This window comes from Rhipicephalus sanguineus, chromosome 10 (assembly GCF_013339695.2).
Source record: "Rhipicephalus sanguineus isolate Rsan-2018 chromosome 10, BIME_Rsan_1.4, whole genome shotgun sequence".
NCBI lineage: Eukaryota > Metazoa > Arthropoda > Arachnida > Ixodida > Ixodidae > Rhipicephalus > Rhipicephalus sanguineus.
In genome coordinates, this window is record NC_051185.1 from 39,039,703 (window position 1) to 39,067,474 (window position 27,772).

At 48.4% G+C, this 27,772-nt stretch overlaps 1 protein-coding gene across 3 annotated transcripts; it reads left to right on the forward strand.

Moving 5' to 3' along the window:
- On the forward strand, positions 1-27,751 carry LOC119371699 (protein piccolo). 3 transcript variants are annotated; one of them, XM_037642155.2, is made up of 3 exons: positions 1-541; positions 2,237-2,351; positions 21,583-27,751. In XM_037642155.2, exon 3 carries the CDS (start codon positions 22,041-22,043, stop codon positions 27,261-27,263), a length of 5,223 nt encoding a protein of 1,740 aa, XP_037498083.1. In that variant the 5' UTR covers positions 1-541; positions 2,237-2,351; positions 21,583-22,040; the 3' UTR covers positions 27,264-27,751. The 3 variants fall into 3 exon arrangements, with proteins under 3 accessions (XP_037498083.1, XP_037498082.1, XP_037498084.1); XM_037642154.2 differs by lacking the exon at positions 2,237-2,351 and having other exon boundaries at positions 2-541; XM_037642156.2 differs by lacking the exons at positions 1-541; positions 2,237-2,351 and adding an exon at positions 8,394-8,629.
- The last annotated feature ends 21 nt before the right edge of the window (positions 27,752-27,772 follow it).

Sequence of the window (27,772 nt, forward strand, 5' to 3'; positions counted from 1 at the left end):
TGCAGCGCAGCGCGATCGTGTTTGCGCATAGGACACGTGTCACACAGCTGCGAGTTGTGGAACAATAAGACATCGGAGCCTCGTAGCCCTGAAAAAAAGCCGCAGAAGAGATATAGCAGGTGTCGGCCTCGCACGGACGCCTCCTGCCCTTCTGGGCAAGAATTTTAATGCTCGCTACGCAGCAGGGCCCAATTGCCGCGTCACAATTCTACAACAGCGTACGTTCTGCCGATCTCATTTTTTCCTTAGTTGTCGTTGCAGTTCGCCGAGAGAGCTGCGTGGGAATGTTCTTTGCGAAAGATTGAAACAACTGTGGTATTTCTACGATCAAGCGGTCTGGTGTGTTTCGACTGATACGTCCGTACGTCCGGCGTAGGGGTCTCACACAATGAGTGACACGCATCACTCATTCTACTAAGCCCCCTGGAAGGATACAAAAGAGTGACCGGCCATTTCTCTTGTATTGGATTACGAAATCTCGCTCCGGAAGTGGATTCGATTGATTCGGCGGAAGGATTCCATGACTGCGAGCAAAATCAAGGTAGGACATGCATGTTACCCTTACACTGGTATACAAAGTACGCCCTGAGTAATGGCGCATTACCGATGAACCCGCAAAGCAACGAAGGGAGTGCAGCGTTCTAGTTTCAAACTGTCCATCACGCTTCTAACGTAATGCCATATATGGAAAAAAGTTGTGTGCAGTGTAGCAATTGTGTGCAGTGTAGCAAAATTCCAGCTATACGTGCGCGAATTTCGGATATGCTTTGCAGCTTTTTTTTAAAACTAGTGTGCGCATAAATCTGGGTACACATTTCAATTCAGTTTCTGCACAGTGTGCTACAGCGTCACCTAGCTTTTGTACGCAGACTGCGCAATGCACGCATTTTTGTTTGATCGATCGTGCTGGTATAGAAGCCTCACGTGGAAAAACTATGCCTGATACTCAGTTTCATTTCGTCTGTGCTCGGTATCCATTATTTATATTTTCTTGAGACACACTTTTTAGAATTGGCCGGTTTAGTGGCACAGAGGCAACAGCGGCCATAGATCGCCAAGACTATGCTATTTTCCGCACACATTCCCAAATAATTTTCGTCGTATGTTAAATGCATTCCTGTGTGTTGGCGGGTAAAATCAATCTCGCTTTAATGTGGTCGTAATGAGGCTTTGATGAGCAATGATGGTGATGAGTCGAAAAGCGTTGGCGTAAAGGACCGCATAAAATGAGAACCGTAAGCTCAAGACTCGCTAACTAACATTCTTGCGAAAACACCCCGGTGAGGAAATTGAAGGTCTCGTGATTTCGCGAACATGTTGAAGTGGCACCACATCTAATCTCAGCCATACGACAATACGCTAATCGGTGCGGGAAGTATTTAATTCCGTGTACAGTGCGTAGTTTCTGTGCGAGAGACGCCTTACGCTATGGACAACGAACAGACCTTCGGAACGTAAGCTTTCTCTAATTAACTGAGGATATGTAACCACTATAAGAGGAAGGAACAAGCAGGGGATGGTAGAAACGCGGATGAACGTTTAGGAAGCGAGCGAAAGAGACAAGAAATGGCGACGATACAAGACGTAGCTGACACGTTGCAAAGATCATTAAGTTGACCAGTGATGACATTTGCCTCAGAAGCGATATACACTCTCGGAAAATGATTTAAAAGTTCTTTGAATGTCAGCGCTTCACCGTGCACTGAAATATATGCTCTCGCTTATTCGGTTTTATAATTTTGATGGATTTTTTTTTGTGTTAGCTCTTCGTGTCACAGCTGTCCTGAGTCACCAAGGCTGAGGCCCTACGCCCAGCATCTGACTTGGGACCTGTGAACTTTGCTCAGAACCCGTGAAATACGCCGATGATGATGATTATGATGCTGCTGATGATGAACTTTCTTGACGTCCTTTCAGAAACTGTGTCGCAAGAAATTGCCACATCGCCTTTTTGTTATAATCTTCTTTTATTTCATGCACAGCAGTCAACCATTTATGGATATCTCATTCCGACCTTTTTGTTATATTTGAAGCCTCTATTTCTGTCTATTAGCAACACCTTTGAAAGACTCAGCCTCTTCGAATATCTTGTAGAAGTTCTCCCATCAGTATTGTCATCCTCTTTTGCTTTGGCTGACTAGTTCACGCTTAAGAGCTAGCCACCGCGTAGCGTTTTCTTCTGTGCATTTATCAGCTGAAGTGAATTGGTCACCGACTCATGACAAATTGCTACAAGGAAACGCAAGCACGCACTGAAAGAAATAGCGATCAAGCAAGCCAAGTAATCCGCAGTTCTGAAGTTCATCAAGACGAGTCAAGACTAGCCAACGAACGCAGATAAACAGGCCCAGGTAAAACCCCGCACCCGATCTTGTGCGTGTATGTGTGTGTGAGAAACTCAGTCATATAGCTGCCTTGTTATTATTGTGTTTGCGCTGAGCTTCCTTAAGTGTTGTTAAGTGTTACGTTTATAAGGCAACACTGATCTGAAAGACCAAACTTAAGGCGCACTGTTTAGGGCCTAGAAGAATGTATTTTTCTTGCGAATCCGCAGTTAGCATGAAATGCTTCAGCCACAATGGCCCAAAAAGTTGAACCTAAGTAACGTACAGTCTCGGAGCCGCCTTCAATACGCTAGTAGGTACAGCTCCAGCAGATGGTCATAGGTACAAGCAGTTAGACGGAGGTGTACTTAACCGCACTCTTGAGACATTTCCTTCAACTGTACTCGGCTGTGATACGCAGAAAATGTTGGCGTCAGATTGGCACGTGCAAAATGCGGAAGCTTTCTTTTGAATATCGATGAAGTACAAAAGGTTTCAGTTGCACAAACAGCCTTGCCTGAGGTTTCAATGAAGTAATAGTCCCATGTCAAACCGCGAGGTATTCAGTGCTCAGCAATTAAAACACGATAGTCGGCCGGCATGGCGCCTGGCGCTTTCTTGCGTCACCGTTGAGCACCGAGGATACCTAATAATTAATTATGGTATCTATAATGAAAGACAGAGCCTTGGTCCCGCGTTGTGACAACATTTGAGTCCCAGACGAAAACCTAGCATTCGTCGATGGCTCAAAACAGCAGCTGCCTTCATGCAGGCCGACTGCAGAATTTCAATGGCTGAGCACTCTACATGCAGGGTGTTTCAACTAACCTGCGCCAAGTGCACTCTTTAATAATTTCGCGCACTCTAAAGAAAAGCTGGAAAAAATTAAACAGGGGCGTTTTCTTAGCATAGATGAAATAATGCGAATTTGCTGAACGAACGATAAAACATTTCTATTCAATTTTTTTTTGTTAGAGTGACTATTTTAAGGTTTAGTTAAGCAACCCTTGTTAATAACCCAGCTCATCGGAGTGGCAGTTATCTTAGCCTGGATGAAATATTCCGACGTTTCAGAACAAGTGCTACAACTTTTGCATTGAAGATTTTTCGCTAGAGTTACTAAACTAAAGAGTTCATTAAGCAATCTTCGTTAATGACACGCCTTGGTGGATTGAAAAAAAAAATACCCTCACGTACTGCGCACAGCTGAGAACCATACTGGGCCAATTGGACACGCTTAGAGCAAGTGTTTCGCTTATGTAATACTAGGCGCATGTTTGCTGAAACACCCTGTATATGTTGTATTGTGTGGTGCGCTGCACTTGGGCCGGTTCAACATAAAATGCGAGCACGTGCCCAAAATAAACATTTGATCAAATCTAGAATGCATAACACGATCCAGAATTTTATATTAACTTTTAAGCCATAGGAGTTGTATATCCCACGCTTCAAGCTTACACAAATAGAATAACACGCTAAATATTGTACTTTACAGCCGGATCCTGGTAGTCTGAAAAAATGCAAACTTTCACGCTGAATACCACGTGACACACACACGCACACAGATACCTACTCAGGCGAAGGGCCTTGGAATTCAAGAAAGCACATACAGGAGCGAGAACCTTCGTCGCATGACTTACTGCCGGGTTGGATAAGCTGAAATTGGCGTGAACGTGACCGCAGAAAGGTCGTTGTGGCGATCAGAAACCGAGCTAATGGTGCCCGCACCACGCGAGATGCCGGTTTCAGCGACGTTTGAGCGCTGATCGAGCAACACGACTCGTGAATACCTACACGCGCATGCATAAAATATCCCTGTAGTTGCCATGCACGCACCTAGGCGTACGATATCGACCTGCGACGAGCCCAAGGTGTAGCCAGCTACACGGAACTCAGCTGTTTAATACAAAGGGCCAGAGGGTTCCCGGATTGAGAGAACTTCCAACCTAGGGTAGAATCGGGGCTTGGCCCGATATACTATTTCAACTAAACGTTTATTCCTCTTTCTTTGTGACCTGATCACCTTGCTGTTGAGGGAAAGAGAGCAACAAAAAAAAAAGAGGGAGAATGGCATGGAGGCTAACCAGGAGCATTATCCGGTATGGTACACTCTACACTGGAGAACAGCCACTGCGCTGTCGCATAGTGGTTACGGTGCTCGGCTGCTGACCAGAAAGACACGCGTTCGATGCCGGCTGGGGCGGTTCGTATTTCGGATGGCGGCGAAAAAAGCTAGAGACAAAGGACAAGAACAGGCGCTGACTGGCAACAACGAGTTTTTATTTCGCTGCAGCGTAATATATACTCTCGGAAAAACGAATGCAGTGAACAAAAAGATATGATGACAGCTGTCTTACTAGTACATGCGCGAAGATTACATTCAATGGTCTAGATAATCATGATCTTTCTTGAGCAGGTCTATGGAAGCCATGCTAACAGATGATTCAATGCGCGTGTGTTGTCCTATTGTAGCGCTGTTCAACCGTAGTTCCGTATTTCGATGGAGGCGAAAAGCTAGGGGCCCTTGTACTATGCGGTGTCAGTGCACGTTAAGGAACCCCAGGGGTTGGACATTTCTCGAGCCCTCCACTACGACGTGCTTAGTAATCATGTCGTCGTTTTGGCACGTAAAATCACAAATTATTGTTCACATTTGAAAACAGTGAAGAGGGAAGTTAAAATGTAAGAGAGTGAACGGAAAAAAAACGCCAGGCCTGCGCGGAAAGCGCAGCACAGTCACAGCGAAAGCTGGAAGAGCGGCTTTTCTAGAGCCCGTTATAAACTCTCCTGTGCTACTATACAGGTAATTAGCAACGTACCCACTACCCCACAAGGCGAATTTTTGGGAATTGGGAAGCACCAGCACGACATTATTCGTTGTACTGCGGAGAAGCGAGGTACCATATGTAAGCGAATATGTGCAGTTGTTGATGCGACGGCTGATGACGATGAATAATTATGGTTGCGCCCTTTGTAATGGGTTGGAAGCTTTAAACGACCCACTAGTTACGTAATGCATATTGTGTGACGCCCGGTCGTTATTTAACTGTCCCACCACGCTTTATAACACACTTTAACCGGAGAAACGTAGAGCGAGAGAGAGAGAGAATTGACTTTATTTAGACCCTGAGGAAATGGATCATGGGAGCCTTATGGGCTTCCTTGGCAACCAACAGAAGTGCACTTGCGAGGAACCCACTACGCTATAAATCATGGTAATTTCTTACCATGGGTAGTGGGTACGTTGCTAATGTACCTGTATTAGTAGCCACAGGAGAGTTTATAACGGGCTCTAGAAAAGCCGCTCTTCCAGCTTTCGCTGTGACTGTGCTGCGCTTTCCGCGCAGGCCTGGCGTTTTTTACTCTTCTACCACGCTATATTACATATGCTAATGTGGTTCCTTCCCGACATGAAGCCTGTATAGGACCTTTTTGCAGAGCAGTTTCAAGCACCGGCATGGCTCAGAGGTTGAATACTGGGCTCCCACGCAGAGGGCCCAGGTTCGAACCTCGTTCCATCCTGGAATTTTTTTCTTTAGTTTTTTTTCTTATTTCGAGCGATACTGGTTACGGACACCGGCGGCGGCGGCGGCGGCGGCGGCGGCGGACAACTACGGCACCAAAAACGGCCGGTGAAATGATCTCATAACAGCTTTCGCTGTAAAGCGAAACAGGGCACAGCACACCGTCACAGTCGGTCACTCATCATCAAGGGCCAGAAGTTCTCAGAAGGATATTAACTCCAAACAGACTGACAACACATTTTTTATAGCGGAAAACGTAAGACCAATTGTGATATTTCCCAGACTGAGACTGTCTCGATAAAAAGGCAGTAAAATGCTGTGAAATGCTTTATGTTCGCTCTATGCACTCTTTGAGCACACCAATTGGCTTGGCTTGATGTGGCTGCGCTTCTGTCGGCCGGGTTTCATCCGGAGACATAAAAAGACATGCAGTGCAGCAGGTGGCTCTGAAATGCTGCCAACGTGCCTGAATACAGGACTATGTACGAACAAAGGGTCGCAGCATTGGGAGCCATGAAAGTGACGCACCAAAAAGTGAGCACAGTGCTTTTCTTTCCGCTTGAGGAAATAAAATCGACTAACGGTAAGAAAGAAAGAAAGAAAGAAAGAAAGAAAGAAAGAAAGAAAGAAAGAAAGAAAGAAAGAAAGAAAGAAAGAAAGAAAGAAAGAAAGAAAGAAAGCGCATTGAATCCGTGAATCACGACGGAGGGATCACTGTGAAAGCAGCCGCTGAAACAGCCTCTCAAGAAGCCTGCAGATACTTTCGTAAGCTTTATTGTGTCAATATTTATTACCTTTAGAGATCCTTGCCTCAGCTAGTATGCGCCTACAGTTCATAGTTCTCTTCAGCATCAATATGTAGCGCTACCTGAGATGCGATCCTGCATATGCTATCTATCTATCTATCTATCTATCTATCTATCTATCTATCTATCTATCTATCTATCTATCTATCTATCTATCTATCTATCTATCTATCTATCTATCTATCTATCTATCTATCTATCTATCTATCTATCTATCTATCTATCTATCTATCTATCTATCTATCTATCTATCTATCTATCTATCTATCTATCTATCTATCTATCTATCTATCTATCTATCTATCTATCTATCTATCTATCTATCTATCTATCTATCTCCGTCCGGCAGCCACCTTTTGCAAACCAACATCATAGCGGAGTGCTGGCGTTCATAGCCCAAACCATAGCGTCCTATATAGCAGGCCATGCCCAAACATATCCATTTTCGCGACACATCCGGCAAAAATGTGCATAGCGCTAGGGGTGTGCGAATATCAAATTTTTCGAATACGAATCGAATACGAATATCCACCTTCGAATATCGAATCGAATATCGAATATCAAAGGAAAAATGCCTCCACAGTAACAATATTTTATTTAACATGTAGCTATTAAAAAAAACATTAACAGCCTGACTGTCAACACAACATACGCTGCTATCTCCAGAACACAGTGTCCAGGCTAGCACAATGCACATCACAACACAAGCAAATATCACGGCGTTCATGACTGTTATCATGAAGAAATATGAGTTGCTCCACATGATCAGGCAGTAGGCGCTCCCTTCTAACAGAGACACCCCCCCCCCCCTGCCACTGAAAAGGCACGCTCGCTTGGAACAGAAGTGTCTGGTATAGGGAGTTACATGGGGCAAAGCTTTGCCAGACTGGGGTATCTGAAGGTGCCTACAGTCCGCCACCAGTCACATGGGTCACTGTCTTTCTTCATAAGTGGTCCCGCATAGTGAACGAGTGGTAGTGCAGCACGTTACGGCCGCATAATATTGAAAATATACGGTTACATGATCGCCAACAGCGCTGCACGTCGGAGATGCACCAGCAATAAATCATACGTATTGGGGCGCTCGTCGCAGGGAGATATTGTGCCTCCGTGTACTTGCGATGTTTATCGCTCCTCTCGGCAACGTTTTTAGCGATACGAACGCAGCAGAAATGTGGAACACGAGTTATTTTATGCAGGATAATCAAATCGCATATTCGAATTTGTCGAATATTCGAAGTTATCGAATATTCGAAACTTTTCGAATACACGATTTTCGAATCGAATACGAATATTTCGAATGTAATATTCTACGAATATTCGAAACTTTCGAATAGTCGCACACCCATACATAGCGCCTTTCCCAAGAGCCAGTGCGCCTTCACGGTTTTCGGAAAAGATGCATATAAAACTGAAATGAGCGTAAGTCCAGAGGAGGCTTCATTGCCGAAACTGACTCTGACGTCATTCTCCCCCTCCTCTCCTCTTTTCTCCCTCTCTCCTCCCTGGCTTCCGCCGTATTTTCTCGCTTACTCGAGCATTTCATCAACCATCTGCGCCTGCGTAAAGAAGAGCGAGCCTACTTCAAACCCAGGTGCGCACTTACGGCTCTCAGGCTTATTAATAAGAGAAAAACACTTAATGATTGCGAATCCTACAGCTGCTTAACGTGTTTAGATACAAAAAGGAACGTTTCCTTTCTTCCCGAGTGGCCAATTTCCTCTCAAGTGTTCTCGCCTCCCATTGTGTTTGCTTTGAGGCGCCGTTCGCAATGTTTATTATCCAGTCATTCGGCACTGTGGAAGCTGTACTTCAGTCTGGCTAAAAGTGCTTTGGTAGCCGATACGATGAGCTATCGATCCAGACAGATTGAGTGATCGATGACTTCTGACGTGGACAACGTGGCAACGGTGCTTTAATGAATGCAATCGGACCAACACAGAGACCTAAACGGAAACAATTGTTTCGTCAATCCGTAAGTACAAACCCTTCAAAGCACCTTACTGCGCAGTGAGAGAGAACACAGCTTTATACGCGGAGTTGCTCTCGCTTATGATACAGGAAAGATACCAACATGGTTTATGGCCTAGCGCGAAGTGTGACCTCATAAACAGGCGTTATACGCGGGACGCAGCTTCACGCCGGTGACGACCAGCGAGGAACATACTGGCTATTGCTTGCCGGTTGGTGTGATGTCTTTTTAACAGCGCAGCCGTTTGTTAGTCCAAGCTTCGCCGTCCGTTGCCGTAACGCGGTCATGCCATGCACAGCAGCACTGCTTGCAACGCTGCTTGCGTTCCAGCGCTGCTTGCTTTCCAGTAATGCGGGTTTTTACGGCTGCACTGGAACGCTACTAAAGCGTTTCAGCGCGAACAATAATAAGCATATCGTCGCGCCCCATAGCATAACATAGGGTGTGAAATAAAGAGCAATGATACAACACAGAAATGCCTAGAAAAGACTGGCAAAAGATAGATATACCCAGAAAGACATGCAAAAAAAATTTTTTTTAATAGAACGCCAATAGCCTGATGAAGGAGGGCATCAGCTGCGCTGTGTCGACGGCTCTCACGAAGTGGTGCTGGCTGCATTTCTTTTGTCGTTGACTACTACTAGCATGCAAACACCACCGCCCAAACACATGTGAGAGACGCGAACTTGGGATTCTCTAATGCGCAGGCGTATTTGACAAATGTTACCCCTTCGGGGCCCATTGACGTGAGGTTTTACTGGTCGATGGCGTAGGCTTTATACACAAGCTCCGCTCGCAGAACCGCGCCATCCCCTGCTTCTACACTGCGGAACAAAGCTGCGCACTTCACGGGCGACCTTGATGCCAGAGCTTGCTCCTTTTTCAGAAGGTAGCGCCAGCTGGAATTCATTCGTGATTTAGGTGATATTTCTTTGATAACGTAAATCTACGCTCATCAGAAAATAAAAGGGTCGTTGTTTCGACCTAAAATGTTAGTCTCAACAAAACAATGTTTGCGAAATCATCCGCGAGGTTTTTCCATATCCTTAGATCTGCATCGTAAAACCAGCAATATTAATAAAGACATTCCGGGTGGAATTAGTCGCCCTAAACAGCATTCAGCGCTTTATTAAACATTCGGTAGTTCCAGGCCTGTTTTAAGCGGCGGTCGCACCAATGAGCTCTAAAAAGATTTGCTGGAGTTGAAATTATTCCTCGCGAGCGAAGCCATTTCCCTCAATAGATGGCGGCCGCGGCCGCCATCTCAGGAAGGGTACGATAAAACATTAGCGTTCAGCGTACAAAAGGAGCGTTGTGTATTATGGCAATTAATATAACATTAAGATTGCCAGCCACACTATCTAGTCGCTCACAATCTTAAGAATGTGGCCTCTAGGTACCAAATCCCAATAGTATTTCCTGCCCCCCTGAAACTGTATGTTGTGTAGCCGAAGTTCTAAAGCAAATGCAAAGCCGCAATGTGAAAAGAATCATCATAAGTTTGTAGATTGCAGCGTTGGTGTGGTGTTCAAGATTCCGCTCTCTCGTGAAAAAGTGTATGTGCGACAGTCAGGCTGCTTTAAAGAACACGAGCGATCCCTACCAACAGGTAGAGGTTCTCACTTAGCTCAACTTTGAAAAAAGGTGCAATTGTCAGGCTCTGTTTACAGAGACCACTATTTTAAGAAAGAACCGTGACACTGCCAACCGGGAATTTTCGGAAGCTTTTTTCATACACTTAGTGGGATCGCAGTGCATTAGTGTTCCTTCTTTAATCTTGTGTATCAGTGAATTCTCTTTTTGTTGGATTCTGTATCACGCGAGTGCGCGCTGTTGATCAAGTTTGAGGTGGCTGCGGCGTGTGGTGTACAGTACGGTCCACTGTTAAAGGGAACACTCCAATGAGCACCTTTCATTTTGCTGGCCCTCTAACAGGCGGACAGGGAAACATTGTTCATGCACTGCACGAGTCCGTCAAACAGAAGCAGAACTGGCAACCACCAGTATACTCTTGTGCAAATCTAAGCCACTATGTCTTTGCAAGAGAGCGAAATCCAAACATGCCCTGCAGGCAAGCGTTCCTGTTAACAGTGGACCCGTCTGTACACTACGCATGATCTTTTCGTGTTTTTCCTGTATAAACAGTGGTGTGACGCAATAAATGATGGTAGTTGAGAGTAGTGCTTTGTCCTGTCATCTCTCTTGTGTTGTTGTGTTAAAAAAAATCACTATGGTCTTCATTATAGGTTACGGAGTCATAGGGGTACATACGTAATGTTCATTACGTTGTTATAAAAGCGCATACCAAACCCCCGCGACTGCAATTGGCGTTGTCCCGACATGACGCTTGTATAGGGTCTTCTTCTGAAGCAGCTTGAGACACCGACGTGGCTCTGTAGCAGAATACGTGACAGCCATGTAGAATGCCTGGGTTCGATTCCGGCTCGAGCGGTGATTTGTATGCTTTGCATCCATCGGAATTTTTCACCCATCGACAAAGCTGACGACGCCGGCACCGCACACTCAGAGACACGAGCTCCTTGACGCTATCTCATTAAGATTTCCAAAGTATGAGCTGATATAGTCTGTAAGTCACCAGTGCCGTATACCCGCATACCACAAGCAGGAGTTATGCGGTATGCGGTTATGTTCCTCACATCTCCGGTGGAAAGGGTTTCACGACGTACGGGTCAAGGGAAGTCGTGTTAGTATTCATGTCACGACCTGCTAATCGTGTCCGTCATACACTCATGTCCTCCTGCGCCGATTTTGGTATATGCCAAGCTAAAGGGGCCGTGCAACACTTCTTTAGCATGACCAGAAAACGCTGCCGATCGGTAGTCGAAGCTCGTGACAACACGTGAGCAAACATTACGTATAGTGCAGCACGTAGCCTAGAATTTACAATTATTTCTCAAAGTCAGCTAGAAATCACTCGCTCTTCTCTCGACAAATGATGCCATAAACCCAAATGCTTGCGCCATAAACCCAAAGTCCACGGCCATCGGCTGATTTGAGCATCGTGAGCAGCATAGTTACTGCGGCCGCCGCGGGATGCCGCCACGTGCCCGCGCTCGCGCTCGCCATCACACTGAAAGTAAGCGGCGTGTTCGAAGAAAAACAAAGAAAGAAACGAGTGTTAAAGATCATGACGCGCGCTTACCAACGGACGCGTCTTCTTGCCCCCTTGTCATCCCCTCCCTGCGTAGCTTTCAGAGCGCTCGCTGGTACGAGAAGAGAGAGAAGGCGCTTAAAGCGTGCGACAAATGCCTGTGACTCCGTTCGTGGAGACGACCACGAGAGCGCCAAGACACAGACAGACAGACAGACAGACAGACAGACAGACAGACAGACAGACAGACAGACAGACAGACAGACAGACAGACAGACAGACAGACAGACAGACAGACAGACAGACAGACAGACAGACAGACAGATAGATAGATAGATAGATAGATAGATAGATAGATAGATAGATAGATAGATAGATAGATAGATAGATAGATAGATAGATAGATAGATAGATAGATAGATAGATAGATAGATAGATAGATAGATAGATAGATAGATAGATAGATAGATAGATAGATAGATAGATAGATAGATGCTCCCTCCTAATTGTTTCCTTCTTCCATTCCGAAAATGGGAGATTCATCTAGGTGCATAGCAGCGCAACGCTTTTGTTGCTACAGGCAACGACGGTCATGCGCTCATATCCATGCAAAAAATGAAATGTCGCAACGTGAAATGCAAGTGACCTCGATAAATGATCAGAGTGCCATGTCAGAAACTGCTGATGATCGCCGACAAGCGCATGATCGAGAAAGCATGAATTATTGGAAAACGGCGCATACAAATACCTATGTGAGCGACGCACCTTCGGTTGCCCGCGCTGGGGTTTTCGCGTTCGTCGCCGCCACCGAAATCTGTGAGTCACAACAAGCTTCTCTTGAAAAATCGCCGCGACCTGGTGGTGGTGGTGAAACTTTATTGCCCAAAAAGGGGTCTTAAAGGACACTCGGCTAGGTGCCAGGTGCAGAGGGCATCTCCCACGTTGGGACAGAGAGCCCGAAGCTCTCCGCCGCCTCACGGGCCTCCTGGACAGCCCGAAGTTGATCTTCTAGTGAAGCACTTTTCAGCACTCTGTCCCACTTTTCCTTGTTCGTCGCGTGTGACTCGATGCACAACCACATAGCATATGGTTCAAGTCTACACGTTCACGACACTGTTCACATACATGTTGTCGTTTAACCCCTTAACCGTTTAGTTTTCTGAGCGTTTTTCTGTCTAAAATTTTATTTTAAAAAATTGATATTGAATATTTTGCCTATAAAAAGCATGTTTTGGTTGACGAAAAAAATGTTTGCTATGCTCGGTAAGTCAAATTAACACAATGAAGTAGCACAGTAATGGTGTCCTCGGGTCATTCTTCCTCGTCCGATGAACTGCTAATCCCAATGCCATCATCACTAGCGCTCGCGCTTCAACAATCGAAGTAAATTCGGTATCTGAATAACTGTATCTGAATAAATGTATCTGAATATCTTCGGTATCTGAATAACTGTCTCCTGAAGAGCTGGACGATGACGAAAGGCATCTTTTCCGCGACGATGCACGAACAACGCATGGGTCGGCTTCAATGGACGCCATTTTCTAAACAAGCCGCGAAAAAATGTGAAGGGACAGGTAAAATAAAAGAAATTGCCAAACAAGTGCTGCCAACTGTGAAGCGACACACGAACTAGCTTGGAAACAAGCGAGTTTCGTTGAAAATGCTCATGGGGAGATATCTTTTTTATTAATAATATTCATTTATACATAATGCAGCTGGTTAGGGCTATGTCAGGAGTGGACGTACATGTAAAAGATATACAGAAATATGCGACAAGCAGAGATTGGAACATGCAAATAAACTATACATCAGGAACTGCGTTTAAGAACTGAGAAATTGGTAAGAAACGAACTTCGCCAGGTAACAAATTCCAATGTTTAATCGTGCGGGGAAAAAACTATTTGAAAGTGTTAATGCGTGGATGGGATGGTCTAATGTTTGAGGCATGATACGTTCGTGTTGATGTCAGGCAAGCAGGAATTAAAAGGGAAAGATTAGAAAGGTAACAAAGGGAGTTTTTATATGAGTAGAAGATCTTCAGATATTCTATGTGTCGCCGACTTGAAAGAAGCTGCAGGTTTAATTCCGAAAGAGCAGCTGTCGGTGAGAAGTTTCGATCAAAACGACCGAAAATGAAGTGAACAGCCTTCCGCTGGGCTGATTCAATAGGATTAATTTCGCACTGCTTAAACGCACTCCATACCGAGGAAGAAAATTCTTGGATTGGGCGAAGCAGCAATTTGTATGCCACTACTTTAGTGCCCTTCGGAGCATCAGACAAGGTCCTGCGGATGTAACCCAGTTTTTTTACCGCTTTACAACAGAGGAAATCTATATGTTTCACCTAGACGACGTGGGTGTAAATACGACGCCTAAACATTTGTATTGAAAAACTCTTGCTATCTCAAAAACTCTTCTTAATATCAAGTGGACGAGCCACACTCGTCTAAAACGGTTTGGGAACAGCTTGGAAAGCATGATTTGAGCTCGTCCAAAACGGTTAAGGTGTTAAAGAGATAAATTTATTCAGCATCTGTGCAGTGGTTTCGAGAAAGAAAAAAATTGGCCGCGTATCTGCGTGCTTCGCTGCAAATGTCGTGTAAAGACGATAGAAGAGGCGCTGTGTGAGATATGGACGCCATCTGGCAATACGTCGGGAAACATGAGTGCTGTGTTGCGTGCTGGTAGTCCCGGCGCAGCAGCAGGCGAAGACCGGCGGTGACCAACGCGACCGGCGGGGACGCCAGCCAGCCCGAAAACGCGGTTTGGCGCGAAGCGCTGAAGCAGAGAAACGTCCGCATTCAACGAGTACTCTCCACACACTCTTTTATTTACACGTCGCCTGGGTAAAACAGGAACGCCAGAGCGGCGCCCACAACCGGCAGCCTGAAGGCCGCCCACAACGCTGCTTTTTCTTTTTTAAATATTTCTTTTCACCTTCTTGGCCTTCTCAAAACTAAAGTTTTTCAACACCAACCCATAGCATTCGTACAGTGCAATACAGAACCGAAACCGAAACACAACAATGAGCTCGTGCGAAGGGCACGGAGGAAGGCAAATTTCAGCACAGTCGCATTTTCAGCTTTGTTGAAACAGCGCTCACTAGACGACGACGAAGTAAAAGAAGGCACAGCACAGGCAGCGCCTGTCCTGTGCCTTCTTTTACTTCGTCGTCGTCTAGTGGGCGCTGTTTCAACAAAGATGAACGCATACCAACTCGCTCAAGCTTCCATTCTTATGCATTTTCAGCGCAGCTTAAGAAACTAGGGTCCTTAAAATTACGTATGTATGCATTTTCTATTAAAGGAACACGCCACCTAATACTTACCTAGTGATGTTGCACCTCAGATATGCATGATATTTACTTTTTGATCGACAACGTTCACAAGTATGAACAGCCGTACCAGTTCAAGACGGCTGGCCCTTGGGCAAGTGGTTCAACTTTGGGCGAGTGGCTGAATCGAGGGACGTGCCGACAAACAGAAAGACAGACAGACAGAAAGACAGACCAAAATTTCTGCGTTTAAGTTCCCCAAGAAAGACTATCGTCTTTAAAATTTATCGTCTCCCATCTGTATTGATTGTATAGCCATTCCAAACTAAAATTTATGCCTAATGCCACGACAGTGAAGGGCGTTGACCAATGGTCCTGTTCCAAGCCTTGGGGCTTTAGGGGAGAGTGAAATATAGTGCACTTAAGTTACGAAATAACGATGCGCAAACTAAATGAGCTACAAACCTAGGGTTCATTGCGCGATATCTACTTGCACTTATTGATTACGCGGTCAGAGTCTTTGCAGGAGTTAAATAGGAGGGTGGGCTACAAGCCACCAACACATATTCCCATGAAGAAAAAGAAATCATGAGTACAAATGGACATATGTAATAATGACACCCACATACTGATACGGCAGCTATACCATAAAAAGATCAAAATGAAGATATTTTTAACCGAATACGACATAATCGAGCAATCGAGTACATGAGACTGCTCCCTAGTAAGTAATTCTGTGTGATATCTATATGGAATATCATTTATGTAGAACTTCTCACGTAATAATCGCGCGAACTTAATTTTTGCGTCTTATCTGTTGCATTAGGCCTCTGCTCACAGTGAAGCGGTTTTATCTTGTATATCTTGTACCTAGCAAGCTGGATTAACTCATGTAGCTAAACTTATTTATTCAGTTATAGTATTCATTTTATGCGCACGTGAACCATGGTGCACACGCGTTCTTGCCTTACACGCCGGTACGAATACGGCCAGCGTGGCCGGCGATCGAGCTGGCGACCTGCCACTGAAGCACACGGTCAAAAAAAAAGAAAGAAAGACAAGAAATTAAGGTCTTTTTGAGTGGCATGTGAGCCAGTACACGAGCACCATAGTCCTTCATAAAGAATGCAATAAAACCCCAATAAAGAAAGGCGTAAGGCAGGGAGATACAATCTCTCAAATGCCATTCACCGCTTGTTTACAGCAGTTTCTCAAAGCCTTGAATTAGGAACTGCTGGTGATAAGAATTGATGGAGAATACCTTAATAAACTGCGATTCGCTTATGACAATCCCACGCTGATTAGTTCAGGGTACAAATTGCAAAGCACGATTACTGTGCTGGCCAGGCAAAGCCGAAGGGTTGGTTCAAAAATTAATATGCAGGAAACTAAAGCAGTGCTTAACGCTCTCTCTAAAGATCAGCGGTTGCGATAAGTAACGAGGCCCTGAAAGTGGCAAGTGAGTATGAGTTTGAAATAAATAGAAGAATAAAATGAAGTGGAACTCATTTAGCAGGTATTATCTGATCGTGAATGGCAGGTTGTCAGTATCTCTCAAGAGCAAAATATATAACAGCTGCATCCTAGCGGTCCCTACCTACGAGGCAGAAACGTGGAGGCTTACGAAAAGGGTTCAACCAGAATTGAGGACCACGCAGCCAGCGATGGAAACGAAAACGACACCTGTAACGCTAATGGACAAGAAGAGGGCGGAGTGTGTCAGAGAACAAACGCGCGTTAATGATGTCTCAGGGGCTTCGATCCACGCAATAAGTAAAGGCGGCCAACCTGCGAAGGCGTGGTGTCAACTAATACGATAGACCAATGTGACGTATAGCATTGAACTGTTTGAGCAATGCACTACACGAAAGAATGACGACAAGACAATTAAGTAACAGGGCCTGTTGCTGATCTATAGTTGGTTCACTACTCGAGGAAAATCAGTATGGCGCCAAAAAGAGGGAGTCGAAGTGAAGACACGAAACGACAAACACGGGCGTCGTTTCGTCTCCTCACTTCGACCCCGTCCTTTTAGTGCCATACCAATTTTCGTCGCACAAATAAGTACACTGTACCGTTGTGCCCAAGCGGCCTCCAAAAATTAGCGCAGCTTGCACTGAGTCGCGCAACGCTGGCTCACAGCAGGCCTGACGGGCACGTTTCGGCTTCTCTTGTTATCCATCAGTAAAGAATGCTTGGGCGCTCATTGAGCACGTGCCAGATCATGATGATGATAATTTTCTATCTCCGACACACGGCAAACCTCGACCATAAACGCTCTGCTGTAATACGCGTTGGAGTGTTCCCAATGCCACTGTAGCGCCAGAAAGCCCAGCCTAGCGGACAGAAAAAGCAAAAGTTGAGCTGTGGTTGAGTTGAGTTGAATAAACTTTATTTGCCCAGTGGTTGTTACTGTGCCCGGGGCTAGGCTGTCCGGGATCCACCGTTCGAGGAACATCTTCCGAGGTCCTCGGCAACGGCCCTGGCCAGCTGGACGGCCCAATGCTGGTCTTCGGGGGCCTCGCTGAGGAGAGCGGCTTGCCATCGCTCAGCGAGACTCCCCGCTTCAGCGGGACCTCCAGTTGTCGCCGTCCTTCCTCGTGGCCTATCTTTATTTCTTGCGCATTCCCAAAGTACACGGTCCATATCGGCCCGTTCGTGCTCGCTCCACGGGCAGCAGGGCGACGGGTGCAGCGCGGGCCACAAGCGGTGCAGGTGGTAGGGGTTGGTGAAAGTTCCAGTCTGCAACCTCCTCAGATCCACCGCCTACGACCTGCCCAGAAGCACGTGGGGTTCCGGATATTTCTTCTGGTTTTTCCTATAGTGCCCAAGCACCTCGTGGCGCAGGCCCGGGAACTCTTCGGCAAAGCAGCCGGCGTACATCTGGTCCCTTGCTCATTCCGCCACGACTTCGGTTGCCGCAACAACGTAGGCGGTGGTGGCGGCGGCAATAGCGGCGGCGCCAGAGCCGGCAGAGTGTAATAGGACGCACTAGCCGTGGTACGGCTGGCCTAGAGTGCAAACGCGGCGCGCGCGCGCCTCTCCCTTTCAGTTCGGCCGTGGACGTGCCCGGAGAAGCTGCGACAGCGACACGCGCGTCTCCCCTGCCGTAAGTAGGCGAACCATGGGAGGACTAGAGGATTGACCACACGTACGCGTTGCAGCGTTTGACATTTCGACGCGGCGCCGCGCCCTCTCAAAAAGCCACGCGCCGACACGGTGCAACGCGTACGTGTGATCAAGGGGGAACGCGTGCCCGCGCTCCGTTTTTTCCGTGCCCCAAGCGGCCAAATATCAACAACACCGGGTAGTCCAATGATGCTTGATTGGTTCGTAAAAGAAAGGCAGGAAGGGGTAGATGGAAGTTTACGATGAGAAATTCGTAAACAGGGAGTGTGTGCTGGAGCTGACGTTTCCACAAGTGGACTTGTCTTTTTCAAGGCATTTGCCACTTTGTAAAAGACGAGTCCACTTGCCGAAACGTCAGCTCCAGCACAAGCCCCCTGTTTACGAATTTTTTCATTGATTGGTTCGTGTGGTTTAACGTCCCAAAGCGACTAAGGCTATTCGAGAAGCCGTAGTGGATGGGTCCGGATAATTTCGGCCACCTGGCTTTCCTTAACGTGCACTTTAATCACACAGTACACGGGCCCCTACCATCTCGCCTGCATAGAAATGCGACCGCCGCAGCCGGGACCAAACTCGCGTCTTTGTGGTCAGCAGCCCAGCACCTTAACCACTGGGCTACAGCGGCAGCTAGGCAGCCAAATGAGGAAAATCTCTCAAAGGGACCTTACAAATGAGTGCTGCGTTCGCCGCATGAAAACGCAGCTCTCATTTGTAAGGTTCCTTTGTAAGATCCATTTGTAAGGAGCGCGTAGCTTCCGACGCTACGTGCTCCGCACGTACATCTAATACAGAGACGCTGCTGGAGGCACATCTTAGTGTTCCTGGTTTTAGGATAAAAACTTGAATGTCATGGCTGATTTCTGTGGAGCTAACATCAACAATACTAAGCCGAAGTTAACACTCGTGGTTTTGAATAACGGCGCTTATTTTGAAACTAGACAGGCATTTTAAAGAAGGGAGCAAGATCACTTAGTTATGCAGGCGTAATTTTGCAATTTTCCCTTCAATTCACGAAAAATTGCAATACAATTCGCGAAACGATTATCTGTCGACGCAGAGAGAAATCCCGGGATCTGAGTCATACACGGCTTCGATGTAAAATAGGCGAGGGAAGGGCAGCGCGTTCGCGTCTCACGTTTCGGGCGTGCAGTCATAGGAGGCGTTGCACCAGCTAACGCACAAGGGTGCCTTTCTCCGCGCAGGCTACGAGGCACACTATAAAGATGGAACCGCATGGCGCGGTTTCAGGCGCGATTGACACGCGGTCGGAGGGACGCGCGCGTTTTTTTGACGAATGCCATCGAAAAATCGCGCCGCTGCGTCTTCCTACTAATAACAGACAGATTTAGTTGAGCGTCCGCAACAACGTACGGACGCAGCCTGCCATAGGAAATGGCTGGCAGGCTGCGTCCGTACGTTGTTGCGGACGCCCAACTAAATCTGTCTAATAATAATAATATCTAGGGTTTAACGTCCCAAAGCACGATATGATTATGAGAAACGCCGTAGTGGAGGGCTCCGGAAATTTCGACCACCTGGGGTTCTTAAACGTGCACCTAAATCTAGGTACACGGGCCTCAAACATTTTCGCCTCCACCGAAAATGCAGCCGCCACGGCCGGGATTCGATCCCGCAACCTTCGGGTCAGCAGTCGAGCGCCATAACCACTAGACCACCGTGGCGGGGCGCGTCTTCCTACTCGGAGTAGAAAAAAAAAAAAAAAGAAACGCCTCGCGCGGCGCGTCGCCCGCTCGTCCGCCAAGCAGAGTTTAGGGTGCAGACGCTTGTTTGGTTTCTTCCAATGCCACCAGACCACGCTGATCTCCACGCACCTCGGCTACCTCGGCGGAACCTTTTGAAGTTCGCGTTCACTTTTAATGAAAATCTAGCAACCTGCCAAACGCGGCGCCAACACGCCGCTGCTTTCTTTCCATGCGGATGTACTTGCGACCACGGCAACGCGGGCGTTCTCTGCGCGTCGCGTTTTTCGCTCGCGAAAAACGCGCCACGCGATTCCGCCTTAAAGCGCCAGCGCGCAGGAAACGTTTACTGTCGGCGCGTCGTACAACTGATAGCGATGGGGTAGCCGCGTGTGATGTACAGCACGCTCCACTGTTGAAGAGGGCACTCGAATGAGCACCTTTCAAATTGTGGCACACCTAACTGCGAGTGGATGCGGAAACGAGTCTGTCGAAAGGAGTACTGTTTGCATGAGATTACTTGTGTCAACCACATGTAGTCTTATACAAAGCTATAAAACTTTTGATTTTGTAAGAGAGCGAAAACTGCACAAGCCCTGCACGCAAGTGTGCCCTTGAACAGTGCAACCACGTGTACTACATGGTTACGTGCCGGTGGCAGAGCTTAAAGAGGGAAGCTAATGAAAGCACCCTCAAGGGTATTACACGTGAGATGTGTGTTTTCTTATGGGTTGTAAACGTTACTCGAAATAGCGCCGTCTAAGTTATCCATACTGTGATGACGAAGAACACAGGGGCTCGGGCATGTAACGCGAAATATAGAGGAAGAAGAGGCAGAGTATTCTGTCCCAGCGATCGGGCTTTGTCTCTGTTCTCGTGATTACAACTCCTAATTTTTTTATTCAGACCTGTGCACAATGTTATCAAAAGAAGGTGCCCTAAGCATTGTGACCTTCGTTATGACAGTCACATTGCTCGTTCAAGAAAGCTAAGTCTGTATTATCTTCACTGTTAACTGTGGTTAGCACATATTATTGTTAATGCTGTTGCCTCCTGCCTGGTTCATACTTACGAGGGGGCATTGACCACACTGTAGTTAATAAATACTGCACATTAATGCAGAACTATAAAAACACATGTGAATAGAAATAAAACATTACGCAAATGAAGTATAGTATATTCTCAGAGTTTTGTGTATTGGAGCGTATGAATTAGGTACAAGTCGCAAACTGCTCTACATTCGTTCACTGAGGCTACTAGCAGATTACACTCACAGTGTAATCTGCTAAGCAGCGTGAAGTGCCCTTCGATGCTTCTTAACCTGTCTTCCCATAAGCTAATACGACCGTAACTGAGTCTTCGTGGCCAGTGCGTCACGACTACACCGATATGAAAAAAACTATTAGAGAATTGTACCCACTGGTCGGGAACACTATGAGTGTAATCTGCTAGAAGCTTCAGTGAACGAATGTAGAGCAGTTTGCGGCTTGTACCTAATTCATAGGCTCCAAAACACAAAACGTTTTATCATTTAAGTTGTGATTATAAGAATACTCTGAGCGCCAGAGATATCTTCATTTTCTTCTTCTTCTTCATTGCTTACTTTAAGTTTTGGTTTCATATATATCACTGGTATGTTGCGAAATAGCAAAAATAAGTTCACGTTAACGCGAACAAATTTAGAAATTTCCTTGAATTTGTATAAACACATAATATGTTCTAACAGCCGTATTATTCGCAGGTCGGCAGGGTAAACAACCGAGAAAGACGAAGACGCTCGTCCGACTACCTATGAATAGATGAAGGACAAGCGCTACCAAGGAAATAGGATCAACAACCAGTTGAGCGAAAACGCCGAGACCCTTCGTTATCCTCATCGAACAGCTTGACCAGGCAGGGCAAGTGTTTCCTTCTTGTTGTGCTGTTTGCCACTGACTCAGACGTGACTCTCAGCCTAACACCGGCATAGAGCGAAGCACGTTGCCGAACCCTGTGTTTATCTTCGTGATCGCTAAGCCGCACCGACTGACTCAAAGAGCCTCCTTTCTGTGTTTCTCGCACGACATGTACGCGTAAGGAGCGCGAAGTGCCGTTCGATGTTTCTTAACCTATCTTCCCATTAGCTACTACGACCGTAACTCAGTCTTCGTAGCCAGTGCGTCGCGACTTCCCCGGTCTTGAGCCTTCATTGCATAAACCATGGGTGACCGTAGACGTGACAGCCGAGGCAGGCCTCCACCATTCGAACAGCGTCCTCAACACCACCCACCGCCCGATATGCCACCATTCCATAAACCCATGAACAGCAGACCATCGCTGATGGAGTCTGCTCCCCACCACTCGAGAGGGCTGCTTGATCGTCAGCGGCGCAGAGAGTCCGAGGACGAAGGCCCCATGGAACACAGGAGGCGACCCCCGGATTACGACGATCGGTACCCGGTTTCGGCTTCCGTATCACCGATGCACTTCGACGGTCCATTGCGGGACGACTGCGGCAGGGACGGCAAAGGACACCGGGGAAGACGTGCTCCGGAAGAACACGACGACCTCCCATTGGAATCGTACGACTACCGCGGCCCGCGCGGTGGCGACCCGCGGGGCCCGCCTCCAAGACCATCGGAGCCTCCTCGTCGTCCCCAAAGTACCCCGCGGTACGGTGGCGATCGCGACCCTTTCTTCGAATCTCCGGACCGGGGAAGGCGTTCCTTCGACCATCCAGAACGTCACGGAGGCGAGCGCGAGCGTTTCGACGGTTTTAGAGATCGCGGGGAGCGAGATCGTGAATACTACCGCGGTCGTGGCGACCCGCAATATTATGGCGACGAAATGAATCACGAACACCAACCTGGCCGCATGCAGCACTGGCCAGATGACGACCCCGAGTGGGGCCCGCCGCCCCCTGGTCCCCGTTACGGCGACGAAAGAGGACGGCCCGGAGGCATGGGCCGGCGGCCTTTCGTTCCGGAGTACTCTAGCGGCTTCAATGACGAACGACCGTCTTCCATGCCGTGCCCAGAAAGCAGACGCAGTAGTTCGGCTCGGAGTCGGCGTCAAGACTGGGGTCCTGAGGGTTTTCGTGAAGGGCCCCACGAGCTCGGACCTCCAGAATGGGAAGATGAATTTGGTTCCCTGCCTTACCGTCCGGGACCACCTGACTTCAGAGGCATGCAAAGGGAGCCATTCCCGCCCGGAGAATATCCTGGTGAAAATATGCACGATCCTGACCTAGGCGGCTACGACGAAAGACCTCCAAAGAGTTCCAGTCGTGACCGCGGTTACCCCTGCCCCCGCGAATTCCAAGAACGTGGCAGAGAAATGCCAGGCATCCCACCTTACGAGAACCGCCCGCCCCATTCTCAGGGTTCGGGTCGACGCCCTTTCACAGAGGGCTACTCAGAAGAGCAAGGCCCACCAAGATTTTCTTCATACCAACAACCATTGTCCGGTCCCATGGGCCAGGAAGAGCGCAGACCCTTTCAAGGCGTCGGTCCTCGAGGTGTCGGTTTGAAACATGATATCCCGCCGTTCGACAAACGCCCGATGGTGCCGCTCAAAGATGAAGCGCGCCCTCCACTGCCGAATAATCCGAAAGGGATAACAACGGAGCAAGCTGCTGAGAGTGGCTACAGAAATATTCACGCAAATCCTGAGAATCCATGGCCTAACCTTCGCACCACTGGTTGCAGAGACCAGCCTGTTGCCTCAGGTTACAGTGGATCATCATTTGGCAAGGAAAGGTTACCTGGGGGGCCGGAAAAAGCTATGGGTGGTATTCAGGCCCGGTCAGCTCCGCTCGCTCCTCCCCCGCAGCCCCCTTTTCCAGCGTTCTCTGGGCGACCATCCTCAAGCGTAGATATGCCACAACAATGTCACCGAACACCACCGGCCGCTTCACGGTGCGATCGTCCACCAGGCGCTAAAGCGCCACCGGAACCGCGGCCGTTGGTTGCAGATAAGTTTAGAAGTGAAAGTGCAGCGCCTCTTCCTGGTTCCAACGGCGAAATTCAGCCGCGTTCTGCGGTTACTCCATCTGGAAATGGTGTTTCACAAACGCCAGAAATTCCGCACATTCAGCCTACTGCAACCGACAAGTACCAACAGCGAGCTCAGGTTGCTCCGTGCGTAACCGGCGCACCGCAACCACCACAATCTAACGACACTCAGTCAGTTACAGCCAACCAACAGCGTCAGCACCCTCCGGCTGCTGCACGCGCAGGCAGCGTCTCACAAGCACCGCAAAGTGGACACCTTCCGCCTGTCACAGCCGACCACCAAGGTCAGCAACAGACAGTTACTACATGTCCAAGTGACGTCTCACAAGCCCCACAAAGCACAAACCTTCCGCCTGCTAAAGCTGACCAACAGCGCCAGCGTCCTCCATTAGCTCTATTCGCAAGCGGCGTCTCACAGACCACACAAAGTTTACAGCTAGCAGCTGCTCAAGCTGACCTAAAGTGGCAGCGTCCTGCGGTTGCTGCATCAGCAACCAGCGTTCCACAAACAACACAAAGCACACCTCATACGCCTGTTAAAGCCGGCCAACAGCGGCATGGGCCCCCGGTAACTTCATCTGTGAGCAGCGTTGCACAAACAGCGGCTGCAGCGCCTGAGTCTGTAATGCAGAAGTCCCCTTCGGCGCCTGAAAGCAAAGATGAACCGCCTGCCACATCGACAGCGTCGCATAGTCCTGTAGAGGAGCGACCAGGCGGCATCGAAGACCGCAAAGGACAGCGTCCTATCAGCTTTCCGCTTCCGAAAGGCAAATTGGAACAACTAGCAAGCCAAGTATTGCGTCCAAATCCTTCAGAAAAAGGACCGCGAGCTCCAACCATCGGTTCGATTCAAAGTCAAGTGAGCGCCCAAAGTAGTATCGAGAAACAGTTATCTGGTTCTTCCGATAAGCAACAGCGTCCCATACTTACGCAAGGGTCCTCCGGGACCAAGCAGTGTAAGGGGCCCACTACTTCGCTTGCATCTCAGCAACCTACTGCAAGCACTTCTACTACGGCTTCAGCCCAGCAACCAATTCCGGCACCCCCTTTGCCGCCGTCACAACTCACGTCAGAAACGTTCTTCACGACTGGTCAGCTAGCACAAGCATCCACTGGCAACCCGACGCCGGGCAACTTGAGTACGCCCGGAACGACCGAAGTGCGGCCTCCGATAACGACCGCCTATCCGCAGCAGTTCTTCCCTATGACTTACATGCCTATTCCTTTTGCGCAAGAACGCTACATGACGCCTCCTCAACAATCATTATCAGGTCCAACTCCTCCTGGCAGTTATGGCTATCAACAGAAGCAAGCCACTACCCTTGAGACAAAGCACCACCCTCCACTATCTTCACCCTTCCTCAACACAGCAGCAGGCCAGCTCCCGGCCAGTGTACCAGGACCGGTGGCGTCTACTCCAACTCCGAGCTACTTCACTATGCCTCAGGGACCAGTCGTGACGGACGTTCAAGAACCAAAAGCTAGCCCTCTGCCACTCCGCGCCCAAGTGCATTCCACTTCCGCGAGTCAGGGGCAGCTCCGACTTCCTACTGCCAGTCAGCAGAAAATAGCTGAGAAAGGAATGCCTCCACAGCGAGATGAACAAGGGGTCGCCAAAGGGGGACAACCACCGGTGTGTGACCCTAAACAAGATCGACCTGGAGGAGGTGACTTAAGCAATACAAAAGACGCAGCATGTAAATCGGTTCCTAAGTTATCCACATCCAACATCGAAAAGGGCAGCTCGGACGTTGAAATGATTGATGCCGATGAAGGCAACAGCGCTACACACGGGAAAGAGGATGAAAAAGTCGCTATAGCAGGCACAGTGCAGCCGGCTAAGACACTTGCGGTTGACCAAGGCGTGACAAAAGATGACATAACTCAAAAAGCGCCGCTTAGTAAACAGACCATTCAAAGTAAAAACGAGACTGCTGACGCGGAAAAACGGCGACCAGAACCGCCGAGCAAAGAAAGTGCATCGACAGCTGGTGAAACGAAGGTGCTGGAAGATGAGGCGTACCCCAAAAAGCCGGTATGTTTCATGTTGCGTGAATTCGCATTGAAAAGGCAAGAGGCTTCAATGAAAGACCAGGACACTGAACTGAAAGACGCAGAAAAGTTGCCGCAAAGCCAGCAGCCTTTAGCAAAAGAGCCGAATGCTAAGGCACCGAAGGAGGAGGCTTCGCTAATGGCAGAAAAAGACGTCCTTTATGGGCCGCGGCCACCTACTGTCGAAGAGATCAGCGCGAAAACTAAAAACACTTCGTTCCCTGATAAGACCAGCAACATTAAATCGAGCCCAGGCAATAAAGCCGCCCTATACGACCAGGAAGTGTCCTCTTCTACTCCTGAGACCGCAGTCGCAGCGTCTTCCAAGCAGAGTAACGAGAGAGAGCTAGATACTAGTGGAGTGCCAAGAGCTAGTACTGAGAAGACAGCCGAGGCTGAGTCCATGCGTCGAGACGACATGAAGCCCGCGGAAAAGATAGAGCCTGCGACGAGCAGGAAGAACGAGGACAGCTCGGACGAAAGGTCTGGACACTCGTCCGAGAGGAGTTCGAGGACGAACGAGGACTCGCACCGACGACGCTCCTCGAAAAGACGGCGGACTTACAGTAGCTCCGACGGCAAGTACGAAGACGACGACTCCGACGTGGAAAACACCAACGACGGCGTTTGTCTGTCCGGGCGTGGTAACGAAGGCCAGGTCTTCGGCATTCCGGTCGTCTTCAAGGCCATAAGTACGACCCGCACCTTCTGGAACATTCGTGGAGGGCAGGTGGCGCGCGAGCTAGAAGAGGTCGTCGGCGACAACGTCGTCAACCAGAAGATCAACCGCGCGGGCTTCCTCTGCGTCAACGTGGCCACGGCCGCGGACGCCGTCAAGCTCCTCAACCTGAAGAGACTCGGCGGGGCCGAAGTGGAGTCTGTCATACCCAGCATGTACCTGAGGCACGAAGCCAAGATCCGAGGCGTTCCCTACCACTACACCAACGAAAAGCTCGCTGAGCTCTTCGCGGACGTGGGCGTGCTGAGTGCGAGGCGGCAGCTTACGGTCAAGCGAATGCACGACGGCACGTACGAGGAGTTCCCGCGTAGCAGCGTTGTGCTCACGTTCAAGCCGGACGCCACGCTTCCCAGGACGCTCGAACTGGACAACGAGAAGTTCATCGTGGAAGAGTACATCGAAGCCCCGTTGCAGTGCTTCAAGTGCCTGCGGTTCGGCCACACTTCGCGTGCCTGCGTGTCCGTGAGCAGGTGCAAGAACTGCGGCGCCCGCTACTGCGACGAGGAATGCGAACGCAGGACCCCCATGTGCGCCAACTGCTTCGGGCCTCACCAGGCCACATACGTCGGCTGCCCCAGGCGACGGGAGGTCGCATTCGCCAGCTTGTGGAAGAGGACCTTCGACTTAAACGCTCTTTGAACTGCTTCTAGTTTTGACGTGCTCATTCCGGAAGGTGGCCAGACACCGACTGCACTGTCAATCGTGAAAGCTTCGATCATCGTGCAAATCAAGACGCGGTCACGGAAGTTTGGCCCACACCTGAACTGTTCATTTCTTTCGTTCTAATGAAAAGTGTGCGTGTGGGTCTAATCACCCAGCGTGAGATTGTGATCTCGTTTAGGAACTTCAGTTACGTGCTTCGTGAACTCAGAGTGAACTGATTGTGTGGAAGTTCTTTTGTCCCACATGATCGTGTAAGACGCGTTAGCATGTGAACCACCGTGAGAAGCATGTTGTTGATGTGCGATTTCCAGCACTAGACCACAGCAATGTTCTGGGCCAGGAGATGTTTTTTTTTCATTTTTTTGGTTTCATAATACCATACCGTGCAAGCTTTTCCACTCTCCTTTATATTACTACCACTTGAACTTGTTCGAGAAATAAAGGTTTATTTTCTTTTGTCTGAACACTGCTTTCATCTTTTTGTC